General features: G+C 34.4%; 1 protein-coding gene across 3 annotated transcripts in view; it reads left to right on the top strand.

The window, feature by feature from the left end:
* Positions 1-17,699, top strand: part of BRIP1 (BRCA1 interacting DNA helicase 1) — a 63,531-nt gene extending 45,832 nt beyond the window's left edge. For all 3 annotated transcript variants that reach the window (XM_069790984.1, XM_069790985.1, XM_069790986.1), the window contains 4 exons: positions 11,131-11,243; positions 13,554-13,636; positions 15,339-15,665; positions 16,417-17,699. In XM_069790984.1, coding sequence (XP_069647085.1) covers positions 11,131-11,243; positions 13,554-13,636; positions 15,339-15,665; positions 16,417-17,294 — 1,401 coding nt within the window. In that variant the 3' untranslated portion in view covers positions 17,295-17,699. The remainder of the gene's footprint in view (positions 1-11,130; positions 11,244-13,553; positions 13,637-15,338; positions 15,666-16,416) is intronic.
* The last annotated feature ends 8,436 nt before the right edge of the window (positions 17,700-26,135 follow it).

Below are 26,135 nucleotides of genomic sequence, written 5' to 3'. Positions count from 1 at the left end.
TACAAAAGAAATTTGGAAGATTAAGCATCTTTTTCAGCAGTATGTCAGCTCAGGAAAGGAATTGGAATTATATTTTTAAGGAAAACTGGCTGTTGATAGTGAAGATTGCCATGTAAAATTAAAAAGAGGGGAGGGGAGGGAGAATGGGACAGGACACCAATTTTCACTTGAAAATGTTCTTTTTGTATATTTCTGGGAGAGCTGATCCAATAGTACTGCTTCCGAGAATGGCATGAAACAAATGTAGTATAAAAGGGTAGAGAAAAGTGAGTGCTACATTTTTAAAAATTGGTTAACTTTATATAAAACCAGTCTGATACCCTATTTTTAGGGTATTGCAACAAATGCAAATTGTTGTTCGTTACTTCAGTCCCCCTAGACCAACAGACCTTACCTTGAACATTAGAAAGGAAAACAAAGTTTTATTCCTGTACACTTTATTATAATTCTTATAAATGCTTTGGAGTTATCTTCAGTGAATAAAACTTCATAGAACTGAAGGAGTATTAATTTGTCAATAAGGGAAAAAAGGTACATGAAACTTGTAGGGATTGGAAGGGATGCTATAAACCATGCTCTCATGTAGCAGATAGTTATTAGTATTACCTGAAATGAAAAGAGATTCTTTGTTAAGTATAGACGATTGTCTATAGTTAAGCCTTAACCTGTTGTCCTAACCAGTTGGAGTTTGGCTGGCTGTATTACTGTTTCATTAACAGTTAGAATCTGTAAGTCACAAGCCCAATTGTCAGGGCGTTAGATGATACTTGTGCCATCCTGCTTATGATGCAACTTCATCTTCTAACCACACTTTTATGATCAGTTCTAAGTCATTTGGAATTTTATGATACAACTATGAGGAAGAATATGATTACAGAATTTATTCAAATACTTTTTCCTACTCAGGATTGTATTCACAGCATATCAGTATTGCTCATCGTACTAAGATGTGAATTCTCCTTTCCAAGTACAACTGAATTACTTTCTTTTAGGGTGGCTGATTTTATTTTTAAATGTTTCTCCTTATTAACAGTTTTTTCCATGGGAATTCTTTTTTTCTTTGGGTTAGAAGAATTCAGACTTTTAAATGTTAGAGGACACTGTACAGTCTTTCTCTTTTGTAGGATTTTAGGATATGTTAAGTTCCCAAACAATACAGTTAAAGTTTATAGGATAGTTATGACATTTGCTTCTATGATATAGTTGTTAGTGTTTGTTTAGATTTTGTAGGCTAACCAGAAAACTGATTAAAACCTGGACATTTTAAAACTTCCAGCATTGACGTTTGGGGAGGAACTTGAGTTTTGAGCAGACAGAAGAAAATTCAAAACACAGTGACACAAGTCAAGTTAGACCTATATAGACATAAAATTGTGAACACAGGTACATCTGTTCCTTTACATAGCTATAGGTATGTATAGGTAGGTATAGGAACAAAGAAACTGATGATGAATAATGACATCCCCTTAAAAATAGGAAATGCAAGTGATTAACAATTCCCTTGGAATATCCATGAATGATATACTTCTAGGATTGGTTTAAATCACTAAAAAGTGCTCTGCTTCTACATGAAAATACACTTGCATGTCTGCTTTTTGGGTTAATAAAAGTCCTCTTAAGACTCAATTCCATAACCCCTTACTCCTGCATATAGCTTTTACTTGTGTGAGTAATCCCTTTAATACTTCTAGGACTGTGCACAATCATAAGGGTTTGTAGAATCGTACCTTTGGAGACCAATATTTTATGTTGGCAGTTTGATGTTGGCTCATCTCCACTAATATTACTTGTCCGTGATCAACTTGCTTTCTAAATATATTTTATGATTTGTAACTTGATGCTAATACCAGTGAACTGTAATATTAGGGAACATAAATAATGTGACAGAAAAAGATGTGTAATCCCATATACATGTTATCTGATGCTAACATACTGTTCATTAACTTCTGTTATATATTTTGAATTGTAGCATTTTGGATCCAGACATCAGTCTTTACTTGGGCAAGAAAATCATTGTCAAGTGTGATGTATAATATCCAATTTTATTTTCTCCATATGTTTGTGCTAAATATATGCCACAACTTCTGGTATTAAATGGCCAGCATTTGGTCTCCTTAAGTAACTGTATGGTTTTATAAGTTACATTATTTTCTGTAGAACCTTTAAAGAGTATTATTTAGTTTCACTTAAAAATTTTAGGCTCATAATATCTTACGTTCATTCATTTTTACAAAGAGAAGAGTCTAAAATACTTTGTCAGTGCTGGAGAGAAAGAAACGATTAAGGCTCAGAAGTGTACTTGATAATAAACAATACCGATTTAAGAAAGAGAGGCCAAAACCCTAATTCTGTGTTACTGAAAAAGGTTTCATATTGCTGAAGAATCAGGTTGCTCAAGCAAAATATATAAAAGAAATGTTAAAGTATTGCTTAAAGCTATGGTACTCTCAATGGTAGGGTTTGGCTCTAGTAAAGCAGGAAAATTTATTTCAGAGCCAAAAATGACTTCTTTGGCTGTGACCAGGATTTCCTCTGCCCACCTCTGGGACCTGAAACTAGAGGTAGGAAAATCTGATTTTGGAGCCAAGTGTGGCTTGTTTAGTTCAAGTCATAATTTACTGTTCTTACCTTGGGGACCTGAAAATAAAGAAACTCGCTATGAAATGTTGATAATGGGCGACTCTGAAGTGCAAGTATTAAGCTAACTTTCCCAGAGAGCATTTCTTCACTTCCACCTTTCCAGATGCTTTTGATCGTAGTACAGTAGAGTGTACTTAATCATGTAACAGCTAAGAGAACTTTACCAAAATACAGAGGAAAATGCAGTCAAACTCTTTTACATCAGTAGATGTGCAAGGAAAATAAACTTGATAAGGTTAGGATTTCTGTGCAGTGACATTACTCGAGAACTGTAGCTGAGTTTGCCATTAATGAGAAGTATTTGCCATAGCTGCTGTAGGTTGAATATGAACTACAATGGCAAATACTTTCTTTATTGTTTCCAGTAACATAATTTGTGAAACATGATGGAATACATCATTTCAATTACAATTTTCTGGGTTATATGTAACTTAATGATACAAAGAGTTTGCAGCTATCTGGCTGAAGTTTCTTTCTCCTTTCTTGAGGGCTCAACAAATTGGAGTATTTGTATCATTTCAGAATAATGGCATTTTTCCAAATATTTAAGTTAATTTCTAGTCCTTGTGGCAATTTTTAAGCCTATATGCTTTTTCTCCATTGAAAGGAGAAAGAATCTTGTGCTAGATAAGTGGTTGTTGAAATAATGCATTTCTTGCATACTATATTCTAAGAAAAGAAAAATTTCTAAGAAAATTATTGTTATTCTAGATGCTTAACCTGAGTCAAGAAACATAGCATGCACTGTATGAATTTCATCATAGCTTTGCATCACTTAAAAATAAAAAATATCTTCACTCCTTATTCAAAGTATTGTTTTAAAATATGGGCAAACTGGTACAGAAAATTACATTTTATGGGAAGGTCATTGTTGTGTTTAGTAGAATTTGAAAATTCCCTGTGAAGTTAAGAATTTTTTTAGAGATATAAGATTGACTGTTCTATTATTGATGTGAATATTTTAAGCAGGCTGAATGTTTCTGAGCAACTTTGCCACAACTTTCCAGTTAAATCTGACATTCATTGCAAAAGCCTTGAGACACAGTGTGTACTATCATTTTCAGTATGATTTAAACGTTTGTAAAAAGTGGTTGACTTTTTTGTTTTGTTTTGTTTGATTGTCTGTTAATGGCTGTCTAAACCTGAGCCACTTTTACTTTCTTCTTCATTCCATTACTGTGAAAAAAATTACATATATAAAGTGGGAAGCGGAAAAGCATTTATGGAATTTTCACAGGAAAGCCAAACATGATGGTCTATTATTTATTGAATGTTCTCTGAGTGGGAAATCCTGAATAGGATAAAAGTGCAATGTGCGTATGTGTTTGTATATATACGCATACACACACACACACTTGTCTTTCTTCCATGCCCCACTTTATATTCAATATTAATTTGTATTTTAATTGCAAAGTAGCTTTTTGAAACAATCAAGTTAAGGATGTAAATAAGAAATATACTTACATCATTGAAATGTATAATGTTACCTAGCAAGCCTCTAGATGTTAAATAACAATTATCGAGACAATATACTTTTACATTTTGTAGAAGAGCATGTTTTCAGATTATTCAGCCAGCATTGTTCTTGTCTTGCAGCAGTACACTGTAAATTATTGCAATCTGCTGTGATACTGCTTGTTAAGGGGTAATGCGGTGTGCAGAATCACGTCATCACAAGATGAGTGGCTGGATATTGCAGATCTCCATCACACACACCCCCCCCCCCCCCTTCTCCCCAAAGGAAAATGTCAGGAGGTATACCTACCGGTGTTAGAAAAAAACCCAAGCAATGCAGTAAATATGTGGTGGTGTGGCAATTTCTTACAGCACTTTGAAGCAATAAGATATCTCAAAAGCTTTTTACTTCCCACTTTTCCAGAAATAAGAATGGTTGTAACAAGTTAAAGCCATCCATACTCTTCCTGCATCCAATAGAAATTGTGTTAATTAAGAAAAAAAATATTGATGGCAGAGGCTTAATTTGTGGGAGTAGCTGTAAAATCCTGTGGAATACAGCATTCCTGTAGCTAAGAAGGTAACATTTAAGTTCAACTTAACGTGTAAGACTAGTGGATGGCATTTCTCTTCTACTGGTGCCAGGCTAATGTCAATATGTTGGCACAGATCACAGAAATCATCCCTGAATATATCCGGAAGTTAAGCCTTTGGATAAATAATACAGCAAATCAGAACTTTTCCTTTACATTTAATAGTTTACTTTTCTGATCCATAAAAAATTCCAAAGTGATTTTCTTGTGTTTATCTTGTCCTTAGCAAGTAGTGTTGACCTTTACGTTTTTACCTTACTGTCAAAGTATGTTGAAAGCTTTAAAAGTGAAGCTATCACCTTGGGGATTTGTAAGGATGACTGACACTTACCACTTCACCTTAGACGCAGTAGCACTGAGCGTATGCAGCAGCGTTGTACCTCAAGGGAAGCTGTTTGATTTTTTTCACTTCTGCTTCACTGGAAATGGATTGAATTTTCTCTTCAGAGGAGAGTTTTGGTTGCATTAGATTTTAATCAAGTCACTTGTTCGCAGTCCCTCAAAGCTTACAAGACTGAGATGAGTAGATGGGCCTGGGGTGAATGTGCTACAAGATTTGTCAAACCATAAAACTTCCAGATCTCCGAGATGCCACATGGTGTAGTTGACAATACTAAAAGTGTTCAGCGGTTACAACATAACATAAGCTTTCCATCTCTCTAACACTGGGATTAAGAGTTGAGAATACTGGGGAAGCATTTAGTCATAAAATACCTGTAAATTCAAAATAAGAGAAGTACGGCTTTGCATAAAGTGGTAGTACTGTTTTTCTGCCCCAGAAGATAATATTGGCCAGTTAGTAGAGTCTAACAGACAGCAGTTTGCTGTTGGGTTGTTTGGCTTTACTTTTGAAGTTATGTTTAAGTTTTTGGGCTATGGGGAAACAAGCTAGCAGTGTTTTTCAGTGTATAGTTTCTTTCTTGGCACCTTCATGTTTTGGTTTTTTTTTTTCCAGTTTCAGTAGCTCTTTCTAGTTTTGATTATATCTTCATTCAGGCAAGAAACATTTAAATCCCATGGATGCCCAGTATCTTTTCAGGTGTGCTGTTTGGGTGCAACAGTCTGCAAGATATAGCTAGTCTGAGATCTAGATTTGCGGAGATGTTATTTCCTTACTTTATTCAGTATTATCCGAGGAAGGCAAATTTTTAAGTGCGTGTAGAAATTTTAAGGCAGAAGAGGTCACCTGAACTATTTTTAAGCTTATGTGGCTTTGATGCACGAACTATTGAGTTGATAGCCTTTGTAAGGGGCAGCTGCTGGAGGATGGTGGGTGCAGAGTTCAGCCTCGCAGTGATTTGTCTGCTGAAGAGACTTCTTGTAGGATGGAGCTGTGTAACAGAGCGTCTTGAAGATAATTGAGCAATACAAAGTATTCATCATGTCTCTACCTGATAATGTCTTATTCACAGTATATGGTATTGCTGTGCTCAGAGTTTTGGGGTTTTGTTGTTATTTAAAGAAATGCAGTATTTGTGTGTGAAAGCAGAAGGGTGGTATATTTAAGTGTCTGGTGACCATCTTTAGGTATATGAGATGGTTAGAATGGCCTTAAATTACTGTCATATACAGAACCTAGTTTGATAAATTAGAGGTAATAAGCATTTGCTTATTTCATACTGTTTTGTATGTATTAACACTGCACTTGGAATGCCTGGAGCATTTAAAGGTAACGTCCTGCCATAATATCTTTTTCCTGTGGACCAATAAATTGAGACTATGTGTTTAGATACAGCTTTTAGTAGGTCTACTGAGGAGTTAGGTTGTTTGAAGCATGTTCTATGACTCACCCAGGTCTTTACACGTGCATTATTTAGTCTTAAATCTCACAGACGTTGTTACTGCTTTTGAAGTGGAGGGGGGGAGTTAAATGCTGCACTATTTAATGCTACTTCCATTTAAGGATTTTCAGATGTAAAAGAAATGAAATGGGTTTTCATGTCTTTTGCTTTCCCGCACTTACAAACTTTTATGATTACTTGGCATTCATGAGGAGGAAAGTAGATGGCAAGTATGTTCTTGAAGAATTCTAATTATTGCTATTTCAGGTGGAAGAGAGACTCTAACTGGACACATGAGATTTTTAAGACGGTAGATTTGCTTAAAAACCATTTTTATGTCTTTTTTTGGGATGGAAGTAGGGAATGACCACCTGGTATTTTTTGCTTGTTTGTTTTTAGGAGGTGGGGAATTAGTAGATGTTAAACATGAAATGTGTCTTTTAAAGTTTTTTGGATGATATGAGCAATGGTCTTTATTTTCATTACCATTTTTCCTCTCATAAAACCAGAGAAACAAGTCAGTGGAATGCCAGAAAGCATTTATATCCATTTTCTGACTTTTATTTCCATGGAGGATAGTTGGAGGAGAGTGCTGGGGAGTGAAGGGCATGGGTTTACACATGCGCGTGTGTGTGTACACGTACCCACCTACACACGTGTGCATGTAGTGACACAATTCCAAACTTATTTGCCTTTTTCCTTTCAGCAGTTGTCTCTTTCTTTAACCTGGGCTGTCACAACACTGCTGAGTGCTGATGTAAAGAGAAATGCAGGTTTAGATGAGTGCTCTGTTTAACCACTCACAATAGCGCCATTGTATTCATGAATTTCTGTCTTGTCTTTAGAATTCTGGGTAATCTGGTTTGTAATCCCACAGGTTACAAACTGGAGGTCATTTTTAATCTACCAGAGAAAATAGGAGACAGTTGAAGATGTTTGTGAAGTGATGCCTTGTCAAAGAACAGGCCTGGCTTGTTAACCATTAGTAACATCTTAGGATTTTTTTGTTTGTTTTTAGAAAGCAAAGTATAGCACTGCATTTGGTTAAATAAAGTAATGCATCTAAAAAAAAAATCTTGTACCTTTGCCAGATGAAGTAAAACCAAACACAGTTTATTTTGCTGATTTAAATCGCACAAACAAAAAAATTTTATACTGTGGCTTAGCCCATTCGACCTTCATATTGTGATACTAGTGCTGATAAATACGTTTACAGTATTCTGATTATGAATAGTAACTGCCCCAAATGCACATTCTCCAGTCCTGCTAGGCTTTGCTATTAGCTCTTTAGGTCTAAGGTTCTGTTCTTTGGCTGAGAGAAAATGATTCTGGATGAGTGTCTGCTGGACCATCTGCTCATTTTTACTGAAGTAAACTTTTAAAAATGTAATTAATTGTGTAGCACAGTAGTTTTTGTTCTTTGTAGGTTAAATGCTTTCTCTTTAAAACTTCTTAACAGGTAAATTAGCACGTAGGATGCTGTGCAAACCTGTAGCTGAAGATAACTAAATTGTACTGAAATTGTTTCACATTTCCTTATCCCAGTTGTAATTATGACTGCACAAGAAGGAGAAGCTTTATATTTATGGAGTGGAAAGAACTCGATTTAAAGGAGAAAATGGTGCTTTAATTTTATTGTCTAGTCATTTATTTTTCTGTAGAAACCAATAGTTCATAATAGATTGATATTTGTATACCTTGCTATTAAATATAGCCATGTTTTTGTTAATTTTTAATAAGTCTGGTTCAGCCTGGCATGTTGCTAAAAAGGCATGCTGCAGGCTTCTGTATCTGAATTTGCAGGTTATTTGGAGGTTCAAAAACAAGGTCTAGTTTTTGAGCTAGTCTTCTGAGCTTCGTGCCATAAGCTAACTGATACAGTCCATGGTCGTCACAGTATAAATTCACATTATGTACTTATATATCACTTGAATCCTAAATAAGTCTGAGTTTCTTCATGTGAAGCAATGTTACCACAAGTAACTTTTTTTGTGGTTTGTCAAACACTTAAAATCTTAATATAATGAATGTTGTTTAATGTTATTGTCATCGAAGGAAAACTTGTGTTGCTAATTTTGATTGAAGAATACGCTTGGAAGTTCTTCTGAATCATACAGAAACTGCCTCAAAATATTTTTCCAAGTCATATAAAAAAATATTTGTTCATGGCATTTATTTTTTGTTGGTATTTCTCAGTTGATATTCCATAGTGAAACATGTCGAACTAATTAAGCATTAAAAGAAGGAGAGGTTAGCAGGTATAATGTTGTTAGACTTCAGTTAATGTGAATGTGACCGTGACCTCCCAGATAGATCAAAGACTAATCTGTCTGACAGCTACAAGATGGCAGAGCTTGCCACAGGCCTTCTGCTGCTGCTTGCTGAAGCTATTTGTCTGTAAAGCATGCCTGATAGCTAAGAGTATATTTTTAAGGATGAACAGGTAAAAGTAAAAGGCTGTCTTTTGACATTTTAACTAATCCCTTCTAGCCTGTGGTTTACTGCACATTTAGGATATTTGCTAGCAGGAGAGACTGGCTTTTTCACATATGTAACATGTCATTTTGAATCGGGCGTTGATTTGATGCTTGATAATGTAAGAGTTATACAATGAAATAGATTCTGATTGCATTAAAATGACATGCCCTGGCCTTTTACCTTTAGTAGACTTATAATGAAAACTGAACTCTCAGCAATGTAAGTTGTCATCTCCTGCTGAGACATGATCATTTAAGTGAGAAAACAGAATGTTTATTTTCTGTTAACCCTTTTTTAATTAAGATAGAAAAGATAGGTTTTAAAAATACATTACACATTTAGACCAAGAGAATGTGGATTTTTATATCATTTCAGAAATGAAATGTCATTATTGATGTGCAGTACAAGCAGTATACATTTGCATAATGCTAACATGTTAGAAGAATGTAAAAGTAATGTCTTTTATTCACAGGGTAATGCAATACAATGCAGATGATCTGAATGGTTGCGTTCTCCTGTTACTTCAGTGGCTTTATGCACATAATTAAAAATGTTGTAGTTTTTATCACATAATTAAAAATGTTGTAGTTTTTAGCATCAGACACATAACTACTTATTCTAATACTGTTTTGAACAGTCTGCTAGCAAAGTAAGAAATTGTGGTAAAGCTACATTTATTGCAATTGGCCAAAATCTTAGTGATAATAAATACTTCAAAAGAGGAAATTGTTAGAAAACTTACCAGGACTAGAAGACAAATGCAATGTACGTACAGGAGCATATTGTCATTAGTTATGTTTTAAAGACTTCAGTGAAATTTTCTGACACCGTAACTCATTTCAAATGGTGAGGAGTATCCTTTTGTTTCTCCACGTAGTATTTCCCTTTGTAGGAATGCACAGATATGCCTAAGTTCCTTTTTAAGGAATGGTTTTAATGTACATAAAATGTTCAGAAGAAATCATCTTCTGTTTTGAAAATTACAAAGGAAACCTCACATGCCAGTCAATAAATTCTGAGTGACTGGAACAAATATTAAATCTGTGAAATCAAACTGAATTTACTTTCTGGCTGTAAAGATTGAATTTGTAAATTTGACAGGCAATTTAAAGGGCATAAGTACTTAAAATAAAATTTCTTATCCAAATGCAACTTGAAAGTTACCTGTCAGAACAGGTTAGAAGTCTGCTGTTTTCTCTCCTGAAGCGTGTCCTTTCACTTGTCAGTTTAGAAAGGTTAATACTTTACAAAAGAGCAATGGAAAGACCCTTTTTGGTGTAGTTTTAGGTTTATTTAAAAAAAATAAAATTCAGTCCACCGTCCACCCCCCAATAATAAATTCTTTTGATATATGTTGTAACTGTGTACAATGTCCAAATACAAATTCTTGTTCAAATTCAGATCAGGCATTGTATGTGTAGTTATCCATATGATTAGAAAGGGGAGGGCAGGGGCTTTCTTTTGCAGTTGATACCAGATCTGCTCTTGCAGCAGCTAAGAGAGAGCATTTTAAAAAAAAGAGGGGCATGCTCTTTTCTGCCTTATGCTAGCCCATGGGCCTGCAAACTTTAGCTGCCGCCTTTTCCTCACATTTAGCCAGTGAAACGTTTGTTTCCAAACCGCAGAAGGTGGTGCCAAGCTCGGAATTAGAGTTGGTATTGCTGACTTCTGGTACTTTGGCAAGGCCACTCTGTCTTTAAAGTACTTTCTTAGCTTCTGTAGTAGAAGGGGTTATATTTGCTTAACCCTCACTTGGGAAAAGCGTGGTCTGGTCCCAGCAATAGATTAGGAGTCAGTGTTTGTGAGAAAGGAAAGGATAAAGATCTCCATTGTATCATTTACTTCCAGATGAGCAAATAAAACTGTGGTCTAGTTAGTCCATTTACTTACATCTGGGTGTTTTGCCTGTGTGAACAGCTTATCCTTCTTTTGCTAACAGAGAGATTTGGATAAGTGTGTGGTTGTTGTGTTATTACATATAAATTATTGGAATAGATCACATGTTAAGAATAACTTTAGAAGGGTAAAAGCCATATTGGTTAGTATGTAAAATACAAAGTTGGAACACTGAAACACACTTTACATATTCACTTATTTAATCAATGTTTGCTTGTTTTCCCTTTTGAGAATATTTCCTTTTCAACATCATTATTAAAAACAATATTTTATGATTTCTTTCTTAGGTTGAATTAAAGAGGAAGTACAATGATGAGCACAAAAGTACAAGAGGCCTTTTACCAGGGAGTCAGTGGTATGAAATTCAAGCTTATAGGGCTCTGAACCAAGCCCTTGGAAGGTAAGCTGAACATAATTTAAATAAAAATTTAAAAAAAAAAAAAAATATTTGTGGAACTTTTTTTTGCGACATCTGTAAGGATTAATTCCTCACTGTTAATACAAAGGGGATAAATCAGGTCTTCAGCTGTTCTGTACTGGCAGCTGTCTGCTTTTCAGTCTGTTGTGCATTTGAGTGTTGTGATAATTCAGAGTTTTTGTTTTACATTCAGAATCCACTTTAGTTTGGTTGCAGGTTTTATTTCTTGCAGTCCAGAAATACAGAAAGGAAAACATTTGCAGAGATAAATAGTTCTTGAGCTTATAAACGAAATGAAAATTCTTAGGCCTTTTCAAATGTACTAATTATTCACACTCTTGGTGGACTTGGAGCAGTTGTTTGACGTTTAGCCTACAAGTATTGTTGAAAGGGAGAAATAGTAGGGGTTTTTCTCAGACCTTTGCAAAAGGTCAATTCAATTATCATGCTCACTGATCTCTTTGCAGGTTTAGAAGAAGTAGTATAGCTTACTTTCTCAAATGAAAAAATTCCCCCAAAATTTTATTAACAGGATAGAATTAATTCATCCTTCTCCAACAAAATTTATCATATACATAGATAGATATAGCTATCTGTCATCTATGTCATAGATGCCATACATCTGTCATAGATATATAGAGGTATAGACACAGATTTATAGATAAGAGGAGAAACATCAGCTGGAAGAATCTTGTTATTTGAATTAGACCTAATACAAATGTGATGTCATAATGAAGGTTTAGAAAGAAAATTGAGAGAAAATAGTCTACATTAGTAAAATCTCATTGTAAATTCTTGTTACAGGTCTGATTTCTTAGATTCCTCTTTGGAGAGTAAAAGCATTAGTTAAAATTTGTTTAGAAAACTCTAATTTGTGGAATGCCACTAGTAAGAAATTAATTTGAAATTTTGTCACTGTGAAATAAGTTTTAACTTAAGTTTAGTTTTAGTGAAAATTGCTTATTGTATAGTTTATCATTTGAATTGAATTATGCTAGTCTAAACTTAAATGGAGAAAATAGACTTCCATTCTATAAATTGTGTATAATGCCATCAGTCTAAGCTCTTACTAAACTGGGATCTGGGGAATGATGACAGCGTATGATGACTATTTTTATAAAACCAGAACAGTCTACTAAGTTGATACTAAGTTATATAGTAGATAGGCAGGCTTCTTATTGCAAAGATGCCTGCAGGGACAGAAGTGAGCAGAAGCATGATAGTCTTCAATCTGGCACTTTTCTCTTAATTTAATGCTCTTGCATTATATGAAGTAACACAAGTTCATGAAATGAAATAGCAGCCTTTGGGAATATAACAGATGGTGTGTATGGCCAGGTGACAATCATGCTATGAATTCCTTGCAGTGCTACTTTTTCTAAAAGTGTGGGATATGTCTCCAGTGGGCATAATTCATTTAAACTGTGAGTTGAAAGAACTTTTATTAAAGCAATGAAAAAATGAGAGGTTGGAAGAAATCTATTTCTTAAAGATGTTTTGGTAGCTTTTCTTATCATGGAGAAACTTCAAATATAAATAAATAATATTTCTTTGAAGAGCCAGCCTTCTCACTCCCATTTTAAGCCCCAAGTCTGATACACTTGTGGTTTTATGTACATTTTGTAAACATCATCTTCAAAAATTGTCCTCTTCTTATACAATGGGGATAATAACCCTAAACTGTTTCATTTGTGTTATCACTGTTCTTTAATAATTTTTTTCTGGCAGGCAGTACAGAAATCCAAATAATGTTAGAAATAATATCAACACATGTAAAGTGACTATTGGATTATTTCTGTAGGCCTCTAACAACTGAATTATGAACTCAATGGTATGGCTCACGGCTTTGATCTGTAACATTATTCATTTCATTAAAGAGAGTTAGGAATAATGTGGTTTAGAAACAAAAAAGTGCATAGTTATTTAAAAAACTGCTTGCAGTTGCATCAGTCTATTTTCTTTTCTTCTACACTTTTACATGTTCTCCTCTCAGTATTTACACTACTCAGTTAAGAGTGGAAAGCAAATGACATGTAGTTTGATTAGCTGCTGAATATTTGTGTAGGATTTTTTAATTTACCTGTTTTCATATAGTAAATTCAAGAACTGAAGAAAAATTAAGCTTCCATGACATCCATAAAAACTTTTGGTGCAAAACAGTACGAAAGCACTTCCTGTATATTTTTGCATATTCTAGCTGACTCACTGCAATCCCTGTTGTCAGATCCCCACAGGTTTTTTACTATATGGACTCTAATTATATATACACTCTTTTTTGTTGCTCACTTATAGGTGTATAAGACATAGGAATGATTGGGGTGCTCTTATTTTAGTTGATGACCGCTTCCGGAATAACCCTAATAAGTACATAACTGGTAAGTTGTAAAAATCTTTCTGGGAAAGTTCCTATTATTAACAAATAGTGAAAAATCAAGATTACAGAAGTATGGTTATACAAATACAGGTAAGTAGGAAAAGTCATAATGAAATGTATCCATTGAACTCAAATTGTGCAGCTGAAACTGAAAAGTCTAAAACTGTAGCCTGGTGTATTGCTAGTTCATTAAATACACTGAAACATGTTGATACCAATGCTCAGTGTATTCAATTTCTTTCCCCTTTTGGATATACAGGTAATGATATAGAAATTTCAGTGTGCAAAATTTGAGAATCCCTTCTTAAAATGGGACCTACAAAAACTTAAGGACTCTCAATCTTTACATATTAAGTATATATAAAGTATGTATATACTTATGTGTGCATGTGTATATATGTGTATGTATATGTATGTATTAAAAAATAGTTACTAGATTTTTATTTGGACTTTGGATAAGTCTCTAGTGGATGTATACTTTCTGCCTATAGGGAGCTTTAATGATTAGGGTTGGCAGTCTGAATTTAACATTCTGGCTTTTTAGGTAACAACCAGGTAAAGGTTGTGCCATTTGGGACCACCAAATGCTCAATATGCAAGAAGTTATTTTCTGTTTGCATTTTTATACTGGCTAGAAATAAATGCGGATAAAATGAAACATGTTATACACACAACCTTAATAAATAAATAAAAAATAAAATTAAATTAAATTGCTTAGGAATGCATTATATATATTTGTTCATGCCCTGGTTAGAAGACATGGGCAAAAAGATGATGTAAACAGATAATGTTGCAGTCTAGTCAGCAGGTGGAGCTCAGCTGCTGTAGTATGAGTCAAACTGCTTTTCTGACATGTCTGTACTAAAAATACATTTAAATTGTCTAAGGAAACAGAAGTAATTCATATAGTAATACAAATAATCTATATGTTCAAGACTTGATAAGATTAGTACTTCTAAAAAGTAAAACTTAACAGAAGAATCAAGTTCTCTGGGATTTTTTTTGTTGTTATTAAAAGAATATTTAAATGGGCTTAAAAACAGTTTTTAAAATCAAGAAAGTTAGTTTTTACTTCACTGTTGTGTGTTCCAACATAATCTAAACAGCTATTATGGTCAAGATGTCTAGTATTCGAGAATTTTTAAAATGATTGCTGTATAAGAGCATATTGTATTATATTTTAGCTATCGGGCATTTATGATTCCTTCTGAATATCTGAGTTACTGTTACTTAATCTGAAATAAAGTTGTAAAAACTTCCTTATATTCTAATTTTTGTCAGAGCTTGTCAGTATGATAATAAATAGCTGTACTCTATGTAAGTTACTTTTTAATAATTCATGACAACAAGCAAAATGAACACCCAGGCATAAAAGAAGTATAATGATGTTTTTGCAAAGCAGCAGTTTGCAATTAAAAAAGGTATTAGTAAAAAAGGTAAAGGTCTTTTTATTAAAAGGAATGATATTGTTAGTATTACTCATCAGAATACTACCATTGATTAAATCAAGTTCCCAGCCCTGGAAAGCAAGACATGCATTATCTTACTTTCATGAGGAACTTCTTGAAATCTTTATGAATCTGTTTATACATATGTAAAAGTATTTGCAATATTAAGGTACTATGTACTAATATGAAATACCTGGTATAGATGATGTAGTTTTGTAGTAACACTTTGTTTATTTATTTATTTATTTTTCTTAGGATTATCTAAATGGATTCGGCAACAAATCCAGCACCATGAAAATTTTGGTAGTGCACTTGAATCCTTGCATGCATTTGCTGTAAGAAACCAGAAAAGCATTGATTGTTCATCAGAGTGCAGCAGTGAACTTATCCATGTACCTTCAAACCCAAAAGACCTGTCACAAGCCTCTCAACAGGAGGCAACTATTCATCTGTCACCAGATGTTCCTGCTAAAAGTGAGGAGAAAAGTTTGGTTCCAGAAGTTAATTTTACTACAACCATCAGCTCAGTTAATCCTACAGCATCAAATCAGCCAAGTAACATCATGACAACAATGAAACAAAGTATGTTCATTTCCTGTGGAAAAAACATCATTAACATTTTAAAATGTGAAGTTGCATCTTTTTTTGAAGAAACAAATGGTTTTTAACTTTACAGAAGTGCTATGGTGCAAAATGATAGTTATTCATAAATGTGTATGAGCTGTGCTCAACAGACTGAAATTAATTGTCATTCCATCTGGTTGTCTTAAAAAAACTGATAATGTTTGATAAGCTTATAGTACAATCAAAAATGTTTTCACTTAAATTTCTTCTTCCATTGAAAACTATGAAGTTAATTTAAAATATATTTGAAACACATAAAGATTAGTATTATGGCAAGATGAGTGCCTTGGTTCAAGCTACATCTGTTGTTTAGACATTGTTGTGAGACACCTTTCATATAATCTCTTCTGGTACCAGCTTTACAAGTAAATTTCTATCCATTCCTAAATTTTAGGAAAGCTTATGACTATTTCAGGCAAGAAAGATGTAAGTAACATAAGAGCACAATAATAAAAAGTTACAGATTTAAAACCCAGTCATGTTTTACTCAAAACTTTACATATGCCAGTTAATCTATTGCTTTAATTGACACTATTCATGTCCAAAGATAGTTGTAACATCTGGGCTTTTGTTTGTATTGGATCTTAATGAGTATTATAAAATAACTGTAAACCTAATAAAACAGTGGTAAATTTGATGTGCTAAACATGCTGTAAATCAGTGGGGGCAAGGCATATACAATTAATTAATGTTTTGTGATTTTTCACAGGTGGCCAGAAAGTTGATGTCGAGACTCATTCTCACCATATAACACAAAGAAGAAAACATATGGACTCCACACCCAAAATGCCAGCAACTAAAATAGAGAGAGAAAAAAAGAATGGTTGGACTAATGCTGATATTATGAAAGAACATTGCTGCCTTAAACCACTGACTTCAACACCTTTGCCTGTAGCCAAGAACTGCATGTCCACAGCTAGTAGCAAACAAAAGAATGTGAATAGGGCTAGTGAACTTATTGATAGTGTAAATCAATGCCAGTCATTATTAATTTCAGAACATAAGCCAAGTGTACCAGAATCATGTTTGGAAACAACTAATTTTTCAGTTAAAAATACTGAGGCTGCAGTTGCTGAAGAGCATCTCAATAAGCTACAGCTTCAAGTTGAGCCCTGCAGTGAGTTTCCTTCATCAGGAGGGAAGTCTGAACTTTCAATGTTAAACGTATCTGCAGAAGCTGAAGATGAGGATGAGAGTATCTACTTCACACCAGAACTCTATGATGATGTAGAATCAGAGGAACAGAAAATCAGACCACTGGTTCCAACCTGTAATACAAATGAAAATCAGATTGAATGTGGAAACTCCACAGTCGCTGATGATCTTTTTGCAATGAACACCACAGAAACACCAAGTGTGACTAAAAAAAAGATTGACGATGATGATGACAGAAGCACAAGTTTACATAGAATAATGCAAAATGAGGGGAGTAAGAATAGTGCAGTTAATAATGCAGAGATGACTAGTGAAATAAAAGCAGAGCAGATAGCATCTCAAGAGATGGACACCAAAAAACAGAAAATCAGTCTTTCCAGATCACGAAATAAAGGTGTGTCATCTTTTCTATTTAACAATACTAGCACATAGTGACAGCTTCCTATAGGAAACATAGTGAGCAGCCTTTACAATGTAGCCTCACTATAGAGCAGGGATGGCTTTCTAGTTCTCATTTAATATATACTACTATCAGACTTGATTTTTCATTATACTTTTTTGTTTTTCACTGTGAAAGTTATGCAACATGCAGTTTTCTATAGATGTAATTAAGATTCTTCATCCTAACTGTGTGGCAAAAGGGCATTGTGTAGAAATCCTAAATAGAAGCCCAAGTAGCATTTGACTTGTAATTATAGGTTGAGGAGGTTTGTCTATTACAGATTTAATTAATCTGCCATTAAATACAATCAAACACTTGGGTTTTTCTCAGAAAGCAAAACACTCATATAATCAAATTATGGTTTTCTGCATTTCCTAGGGCTTTTTTTTTTTTTTCAAATCAAATATGTAGAACAGCATCTTTGCAGATCAAGTAATATGATAGATTGAGCCTAGATACTGAAATAGCTGTATTCTTCAGTACTTTGCTTCCCTCAAATTTCTTTTGTCAAAATGTATCTCAGAAGCTGTGTAGTAGTAATATAGTAGTATTTGAACATTTTGATATTTGATGATGATGAGAGGCTCCTTCAGAGGTCTTTATTTGTTTTATATTAAAGTTGAGTTTTCTTTAAAATTTTCTTTTGTGAGGGGATCTCATTTCTTCTGGTCGGATTCTGTATGTATTCATATCAAAATGTGTACTTATTTGTATGCCCCACAAACACATTTTCTATGCAGTGTACAACAATGTAAATATGTACTTAAAGGTCTTTAAAATCTTCCTCAGTCTACTTTTTTTGAAGTATTTTAAAAATTTATTTCATTTATTGCAATCAAAACAGCCAGGATTTTGCTGTAATAAAACATATTATGCCTGATTTTTCAAGAAAAGATTGTTCATTTACATCATATATTCATACGAAGACACAGAATTTTTACAATCTTAAGATTGGTTCATAGGTATTTATATATTTTGACTGAGAGCAGAGATGAAATCGTTAACTGGTCATTTTCCATAGAAGTTCACCTGAATAACATTCTCAGTCCACCTCTACAGAGCTGTGAATGTGTTCATATCAATAGGGTTTAAATTGTATCCTTTCTTTACACAATAAATGCATCTTCATAAAATTAGATACTCTGTTTGCAAAAATGGCACGAATGCTGTTGAATTTCTTTAACAAGCATTATCTTGCAGTACTTGGTATAAGGCATTTGGTTAAACTTTTAGTTATATAGATGCCACGTAAGGATCATGTTTTCTTGGTTTAGGTTTCCTGGTATTCGCTTAATCATTGGATGCTGATGGTTTTGAACCAGTTGATAGGGCAGAAGCAAGCTGTAATATTGATAGCAATTTAAATATATGACACGTCTGAAGACAAAAATACTTCATTTAGATTTAAGTAATTGATTGAATATCAGGATTTAGTAGGGTAGGCATGGTTCTGTTTGTAACTGGCTTCTGGACTAGAACTGTCCCACATCCCACAGCAAATGCTGAGGCAGCCTGTGGCAGGCGGCTTTGCAGCTCCACTCCCAAGAGTTGATCAGCTTGATCTTCCTGAGTCTCTAATAGCTCAGTTTTCTTAAAACAAGTGTTCTGTACCAAACCACTTTTTATGTATATCTAAATAGATGATAGCAATCACTTAAGCTTTGTGGCTTGTCTGCTCATCTCATAGACCACTATCCCTTATTTGTCTTTCAGAAGATTTGTCTGTCTTTAAATCTGTAACATTTAAAAAAAAGAAAATCCATCTTCCTTTCCTTATCTGGAGGAGATTGTTCCTTTCCTGGTCTTGTGTTGCATCTTACTTTAATTAGAAATCCTTTAAGACATGGCCTTCTTCATGTCAAATATTTTGCATTAATTTACAACATCTACATTTTATATAAAATTTCTCCTTAAGTATTTTTTTTTAAAATATGTATTGAAATATCAGCATTTGGCCTAGTAGATATTAGATTATTCTTGAAAAGTCTCTATCAACCAATTCACTAAACTCAAATCCTGACCATAGCTGTGTTGCTTGGGACAACTGATGGATAATAATCCTTTGTATTACTGCTGGGTTTTGGCAGGGTACAAGGTTTCTTTTGGTGTAAAAACTATGTAAATTCAATCTTAATTTGTCTTTATATCTAACTAACTGTGATATTTAATATGTTAGTGGTAAGGATATTCTTTATTTCTATTGTTAATATATTTATGGTGATTCCCAGTATTAAATACCCTGCTGCCCAGTCTGCAAATAGCAGGAAGTGAAGTCTATGTACCAACTTTCCTAGAATTGTTTGGACTTCCCAAATCTGTAAAAGCTAAATTATTGAAAATTCCTCTCATACTTTGTCTGTGGAGCTGAAATACTGCTAAGTATGATCTCTTCTTAATAATCATAAATATCTTGAATAATCTTGATAATCATAAAATCTTGAATTTATTAAAGGATTGAAAGATCAGAGACAATGCAGACGAAGAAAAGCTACAGTTAGGCAAAGTGCCGACACCTGTGAAAGAAAGGTACCACATAGAATAAAGTACCTATTTTAAGTGGCTACTGTTAAGTGTTAAGGTGCAAGGGAAATAAGAACAATGTATTATATAATCTTTTCAGTGAAATAATACAGATGAAATAGTTTATTCATGGTCTGTATGGTTTGCTCTAGATCTTTACGATTTACACACTCAATAGATACCTATGTTTCTCATGGGAAACAAAAAGGCTGAGTGTTTTCAAGTCCTATTAACACAGGGAGAAGCTGCAGATATGGACTGCTTATAGAGTCCAGCTCATAACTCATTACAGATGTGATTCCTGTTCAATATAAGCAGTGCTTCCGATTTCTGGTTAGTACGTAATTTTTAGGGCAGGATTTGCGAAGTGTAAGAACATAATCACACTGAAACCCAACGAGAGTTGGGCACCCATCTTCCTCGGCTCCTTTGCAAAATTCCAAACTAAGTCTTTGATAGCCTGGAGCATTATAGACTATAAACATACCTCATATTTATATGAAAGTATTTCTATTTAAGTTAGGTTAGGCATTTTTAGCATGATGTATATTTTTATTATTGGCTAGTGTAAATGATAAACATTGATTCATATAGATTTCTTTGAGTATTTCAAGTAGTATATTTCTCTGAAGCAGTTTTGATATATTTCTGTTTATATTTAAACGCTTCAATCTGCATAGTTGCATAGTGACTATATGCAAACTAGTATTTACATTAATTTGTGTATTGTCTTGTTAGAAGGAAACACACCACCAGCTTTGCAAGAAAGGACTTTATTGTGTTGTCTGTGGAGCTGAAATACTGCCTAAAGCAAAGGGTAACATCTATGTAACTGATCATTTGTTTCAGGTTGGGAATGATGGGATTTTTAATCCATATTTTTCTTTTTACAGTTTTGGATACTGGAGCGGTATTTTAGAATAACTGGTTAATTTCTCCACTGGATATGGTAACCAGATAAATGAGTTGTTAGCAATGCACTGAGACCTGCAGAAAATCTTTTTGGGGGGAGAAAGAGGGAGTTGCCACAAAAACACAACTATTTTTACTTTTTTTCAGTGAAAATAAGTTACTGTTAATGTAATCTCTTTCTGACATCTTTCTGTTGCTTGATTCAGTGGTCCTGAGACACTGACCTATCTTGAAGTACAATGGGAGTCTGACTAGTATTTAAGAGTTAACTGAAAGCAACTGGTCCTGACATTATGGGAGGCTGAAAGAAATTATTTGTAACATAGTGGCCCATTCACTGGGGTATGTTCCTTCTAAGGATTAGGTGTTAATTTGCTACCAGTTGCTGTGAGGAGTTTGGTAATATCTTGGCATAGTAACTCTGTGAATCTAATACATGTTTTAATGAAACTGTCAAAAGTTTTACCGAAAACCTGTATGATCACACTGTTATTCTTCAATATGTAACCTACCTTGTATTAATTTAGTTTGCATTTTAGTCCTCAGTTGACCCGTTGTATGAAGTGTTGATTAGATGTTCTTGGAAATTCTCTACATTTTTGTGAGGCACTTTAATTTGTGAAAGTCTAAAAGCTGATATCAGTAATAACAACTCTGCTACTTTTAAAAAATGCACTGCATCTTCAGGCTACTGGGCCGTGTGTGGTAATGACCTAATTACAAAATGTTCTCATCAGTTTCATGAAGAAACAATTAGATATAGATGCTTAATACGCTTAAACAATATATAAAACATTGTCCTCCAGGAGAATTTAATGAGGATTTAACTGGTCCCAGGTTTTACAGGTCTGAAGGTAAGAAGACATTTGCTTTTGTGTGCCTTGTAAGTATGTCTCAGGACCTTGAAAGCAAGCCAGAAAACTACATTTTTAGGAGGTGTTAGAAACGATACGGAGGTTGAGATGAAGAGGGGTGCACATTAGACACAGAGCTGAGACCTGTTTCTTGTGCAGTCTTCTTTACAGTATCCCCTATGTTATGAGACCATTAAACATCCCCTCCCCTTCTCTAAGGTCCCTTCCACTGCCCCAAAAGCTCATGAAGTGATGAAGCAAGCAAAGAAGTGACACTAGCAAAAAAACCCCAACCCTTTCAAAGTCATCCTTTTCAGCCATAGAAGTGAGGGAGGCCAGGCTTTAGTAGGCAGGAACTGCGTGCGCTTGGCTCATGACTCCATCGTGTGATGTAGCTGAACTGGTCATCAGGTCATGAAGCTAGACCAGGTGGTATCTGGATCAAATGAAACTGAAATCAAGAAAGGACAAGTCTCCTCTTTTGCAAACCAAACCTGAGCCTGAGGGAGAGTGGGAGAAATCCCTATTACTTCTGGACCTATTAAAGTCATATGCCAGCTAGCAAAGTCCACGTTGCCGTACGAGTAAAGAAAGGGAGGCCCAGGTGATGGAGGCCACTTGTTGCCTCTCTTATTTTCCCAGAGCAACCATAATGTATCTCCTTTAAGACCTGTGTAATCTCATCAGTAGACTTTCATTCATGTCCTTAATACTAATTTATCAGCATCATCATATCTTTGCAATTTGGTATAGAATCTGTGAAATGGAATCACTATGTATTAAATGAAATCATTGTGAATCACTGAGGTACTTTAATGCCTACAGTTACCAAGGTGTCCGTTGTCAGTGAGAAGTTTTATGCTGTTTAAACTGAATCTCAGATGTCAGTTGATTGATGAAAGTTAAAAAATCTGCCACAGTTTGAAGAAAATGAAAAATAAATGACTTTATTCAAAGTGGATTCAAACTCACTGGTCAATTTGGGAGTAATAACAAGGGGAAAATTATCTGTTGAAAAGTAAATTTTGGACACGTTAAAAAATTTAAATAAGGCCTTCTTCCAAGGTCCATTTACATCAATAGAAGTCTTTTCACTAACTTCGGTGGGTATTGGATCAGGGCCTAAATTACCATCTTGTAAATGTGGAAAGTTTGCAGTATGTTCAAACAGTACTGTATTCAAAACCATGTATATATAAGTCTTACACCCCACTTTTTAAATTATAGGAATTTTGAGAAAAGCTTGCTACAGTAATATTGAACTGAAAATAATCTGGAAACTCTTCAGAAATACTAATATAAGAAGTAAAGAATCCATTAATAATTGTATGTGTGAACTAGATAACACTTCAGAAGATGATAATATGATGTTGATCATCTCAGATGCTGCAAGTCTCAGTCATCTTAAAGAAACTTTGAAGGTTTATCAGATGCCCATGAAAAGTGAAGGTAAATCTTACTGATTACTGATAAATACCACCTAACATTTGTCAAGTCCTTTAGCTTTCAATTAAATACAACACATTGTTTTCTTTCATTTCTTGCAAAAGCTTTTGATTTTGGTAACATGTTTTTATCTCTTGACCTATGTGTGAAATCTCCTACGGAGAGGACCAGTAGAAGTCTCTTGCCCCAGTACTTCTTACTCTCCAAAACAGCACTGTGCACGTCTTGCAGATATTTTTTATGGAAGGCATTTTTAAGCCAAGAGAAACACCTGAGGTTTCAAAAAGACTATAACCTGTCTTTCGTTAAATTGGTATATAGACTGTTCAAAGCTGTACTAAAGCTTTGTTATAATTGTTTCCTTATAAGGAAATTTCCTTCTTGTAAGAGACATTGAATACCATGTTACAAATCACGCGTTCTACCTGTTTTCTTGTCTGTTAGCAATTGGCTGAGGGCAGTTGCTGCAAACGTTGTTTTCTTTTTTGTGTCAGCAAGGTCTTGATTTTTGCCTATTGGTCAATAATTCTGACTTCATTTTTTTGTGATCTTCATCTGTTAGCATCTTGCTTTATTACATCTTTGTTCAAGAGATATTTTGTTTAACAGTGTTTTGTTTATTGCCACAGTGTAGTGGTTGAGTCTGCATTGTTCTTTAACTTCCACACCTTTCCATTGCTCCTACTTAACTTTCTGCAAGTTTGAAGGAAGTCTGATATCCAACAATTCTTTACTGGATATGAGTGAAATGCTCTGGCTGCTTGCTTTCTCCTTCAAGGGCATCTTTGCTTTTCATAGCTTGTTGAAGGCTATGAAATGAAAGCTATGAAAGCAAATGAAATTTTTTTTCTTAAATAAAAAATACCAAATCTTTCAATGATACCGATATTTTTGTGTCCTCTTGCCAAGGATTGTGAATGTTTCTGAAAATCTTTCTGAAAGTATTTTAAAGGTGAAACAACCGTAAAAGCGATACTACGGTGCTGAAACATGTTAGTGAGAACCATAAACTGTGTCTTTGACCTTAGATAAATGAGGAAGATTATTTAAAGCTTATAAGGAGAAGTTTGACTATTTTACAGAGTAAGAACACTGAAGGCAGTAGAAGCTTACTGACCAAGGCACAGCATATGGCTAGAAAGCTGATAAAGAGGAAAACCATGTGGGTCAATGGGTTTTTTTCAGCAGACTGGAGATACTGAAGTTGGAGAATTAGATATTGACAGTGGGACTGGGCCAGGAAAATATATTACATACACTTACTTTCTCTTAACCAGGCCATTCACAAGACTTATAGCCCTTGCCTTTGACCTTTTGGGAAGCTGATGGCAAGATTTGTTCCTCTGAGATGCTATCTTGTTCCCTCAACCATCAATAGCTGAAATTGAGAGAACTGGTTGACACAAAAGGAGTGCCACACACAATTTACTGTTGACTGGAAGTAGACAAAACTCCACTGAGATCTGTTGAGCTCTGCATGTTTAATCAAACACTGAGGATGCATACCAGCTTACCCTCCACTCCCCAGTTTTCTTGGGTCCTTACATACCGTTCTGATGAAAAAGAAAAGATAAGGATAATGAGAACAGAATAATTTACATCTCTTAAAACAAATTAAAATCTGTGAATTGGAGGCATATACCCTGCAGCCCCAGTGGTTAAAGTAGGTCTCCGCAGAAGCAATGTATTTGATATGAAATGATTCCAGGTGTCAGGCCATGGAATGTGTAATCCTTTAGCAGCATTCAGGTGACAGAGACCAAATGTAAAGTACTTCTGTTTGTGTCTGGGCAGTTCTAGTGTTAGGATGGCACAATTAATCATATGTGATTTTTGTCACAAGGTCTCTGGTTTAGAAATTACAAAGTCTGCAGAGATGAGTAAGCATTCTTTACCATGTTATTTTCTGGCAAAATAAGAACGTTATGTTTAGAAATGTGAAGTGCAACTTGTGATCTTTTATCTGTTTTAAAATATGTCTTGATGCCTATGTAAAGCACTTTTTCTTTCTTTTTGAAAGACTTGAATGCCAGTTTATCTTTAAATGCTATTTGGAATGAGAAGGAGTATTCTCTGACAAGTTACTTACAATGCAGGAGCTGTGTCATTCAGTCAATTTCTCCGTGTCCTTTGATAGGAGCTGAGGTTATTCATTTTAATAATAAAGTACAGTCACGGGTAAGTCAAATTAGTTTATTTTGTATATTAAAATCACTGCTGAATGATTTGCATAGTAAATGTTAAAATACCATTTCTGTAAAAGGTAGAATGAAAATTTTATTTCATCTAGATTAGTTGTATATGATTCATCTAATTTCTACCACAGATTTGAAATTACAGTTAAGAGCTGAGTTCAAGTCACTTGATGTATTTGTAATTGTCTATACATAGTTGGATGCAGTGTCTATAGTATTGCATCTTATGAAAAGGGATAGGAAAATAGGTGGCAGCTATCCATGTCTTTCATGAAAGGAGAAACAGAACAAAACATATTTGCACAAGTGATATATTCAGACTTCAACTTTCAGACATGTAGTTTTATGTTATTTGTGGCACTAATAAAAATGTTAATCAGACCCTGATGGATGAATGCAGACAAGGTCTAAAGGAGTCAAACAGGAATAAATTTTTTTTATAGGTGTTGTATTTCCAACAATGTTAGCAAACTAAATTCTCAACAGAGTTCTTTGAAATCTAGACGGGAAAGCTCTGTGTATTTTTACTGTACTCTTAGTAATGCCTTAGTTTAAGATAAAGACAGAGGGTGAGGCTCCATCCTGAATGAGCTGTGCAGGTAACCTTAGGACACCTATGCCTTTCCTGAATTTTCCTTCTGTGGATATAAATATATACTGTGGATATAAATATAATTGAAATTAAGCAGAGATTTTTGAGACTAAAACTTTGCCAAAAACTGAATACCATCCTTATGTTTTGGCCTGTGTGCATCATTACCCACTGTACAAGCTATTTGAAATGCACTATACGACAATGCGATAATAGAACAAAGTTTATGAAGCATTGTGTGCTATGAATGTTGATATTTCAAACCCTATTACTAAGATTTCTTAGTATTTTAGCATTCATTTTATATCAAAG

Source organism: Haliaeetus albicilla, chromosome 9 (genome assembly GCF_947461875.1).
Source record: "Haliaeetus albicilla chromosome 9, bHalAlb1.1, whole genome shotgun sequence".
In the NCBI taxonomy this organism is placed as follows: Eukaryota; Metazoa; Chordata; class Aves; order Accipitriformes; family Accipitridae; genus Haliaeetus; species Haliaeetus albicilla.
The sequence above is the reverse complement of the archived record's forward strand: the minus strand, read 5'-3'. Positions and strand labels throughout refer to the sequence as shown.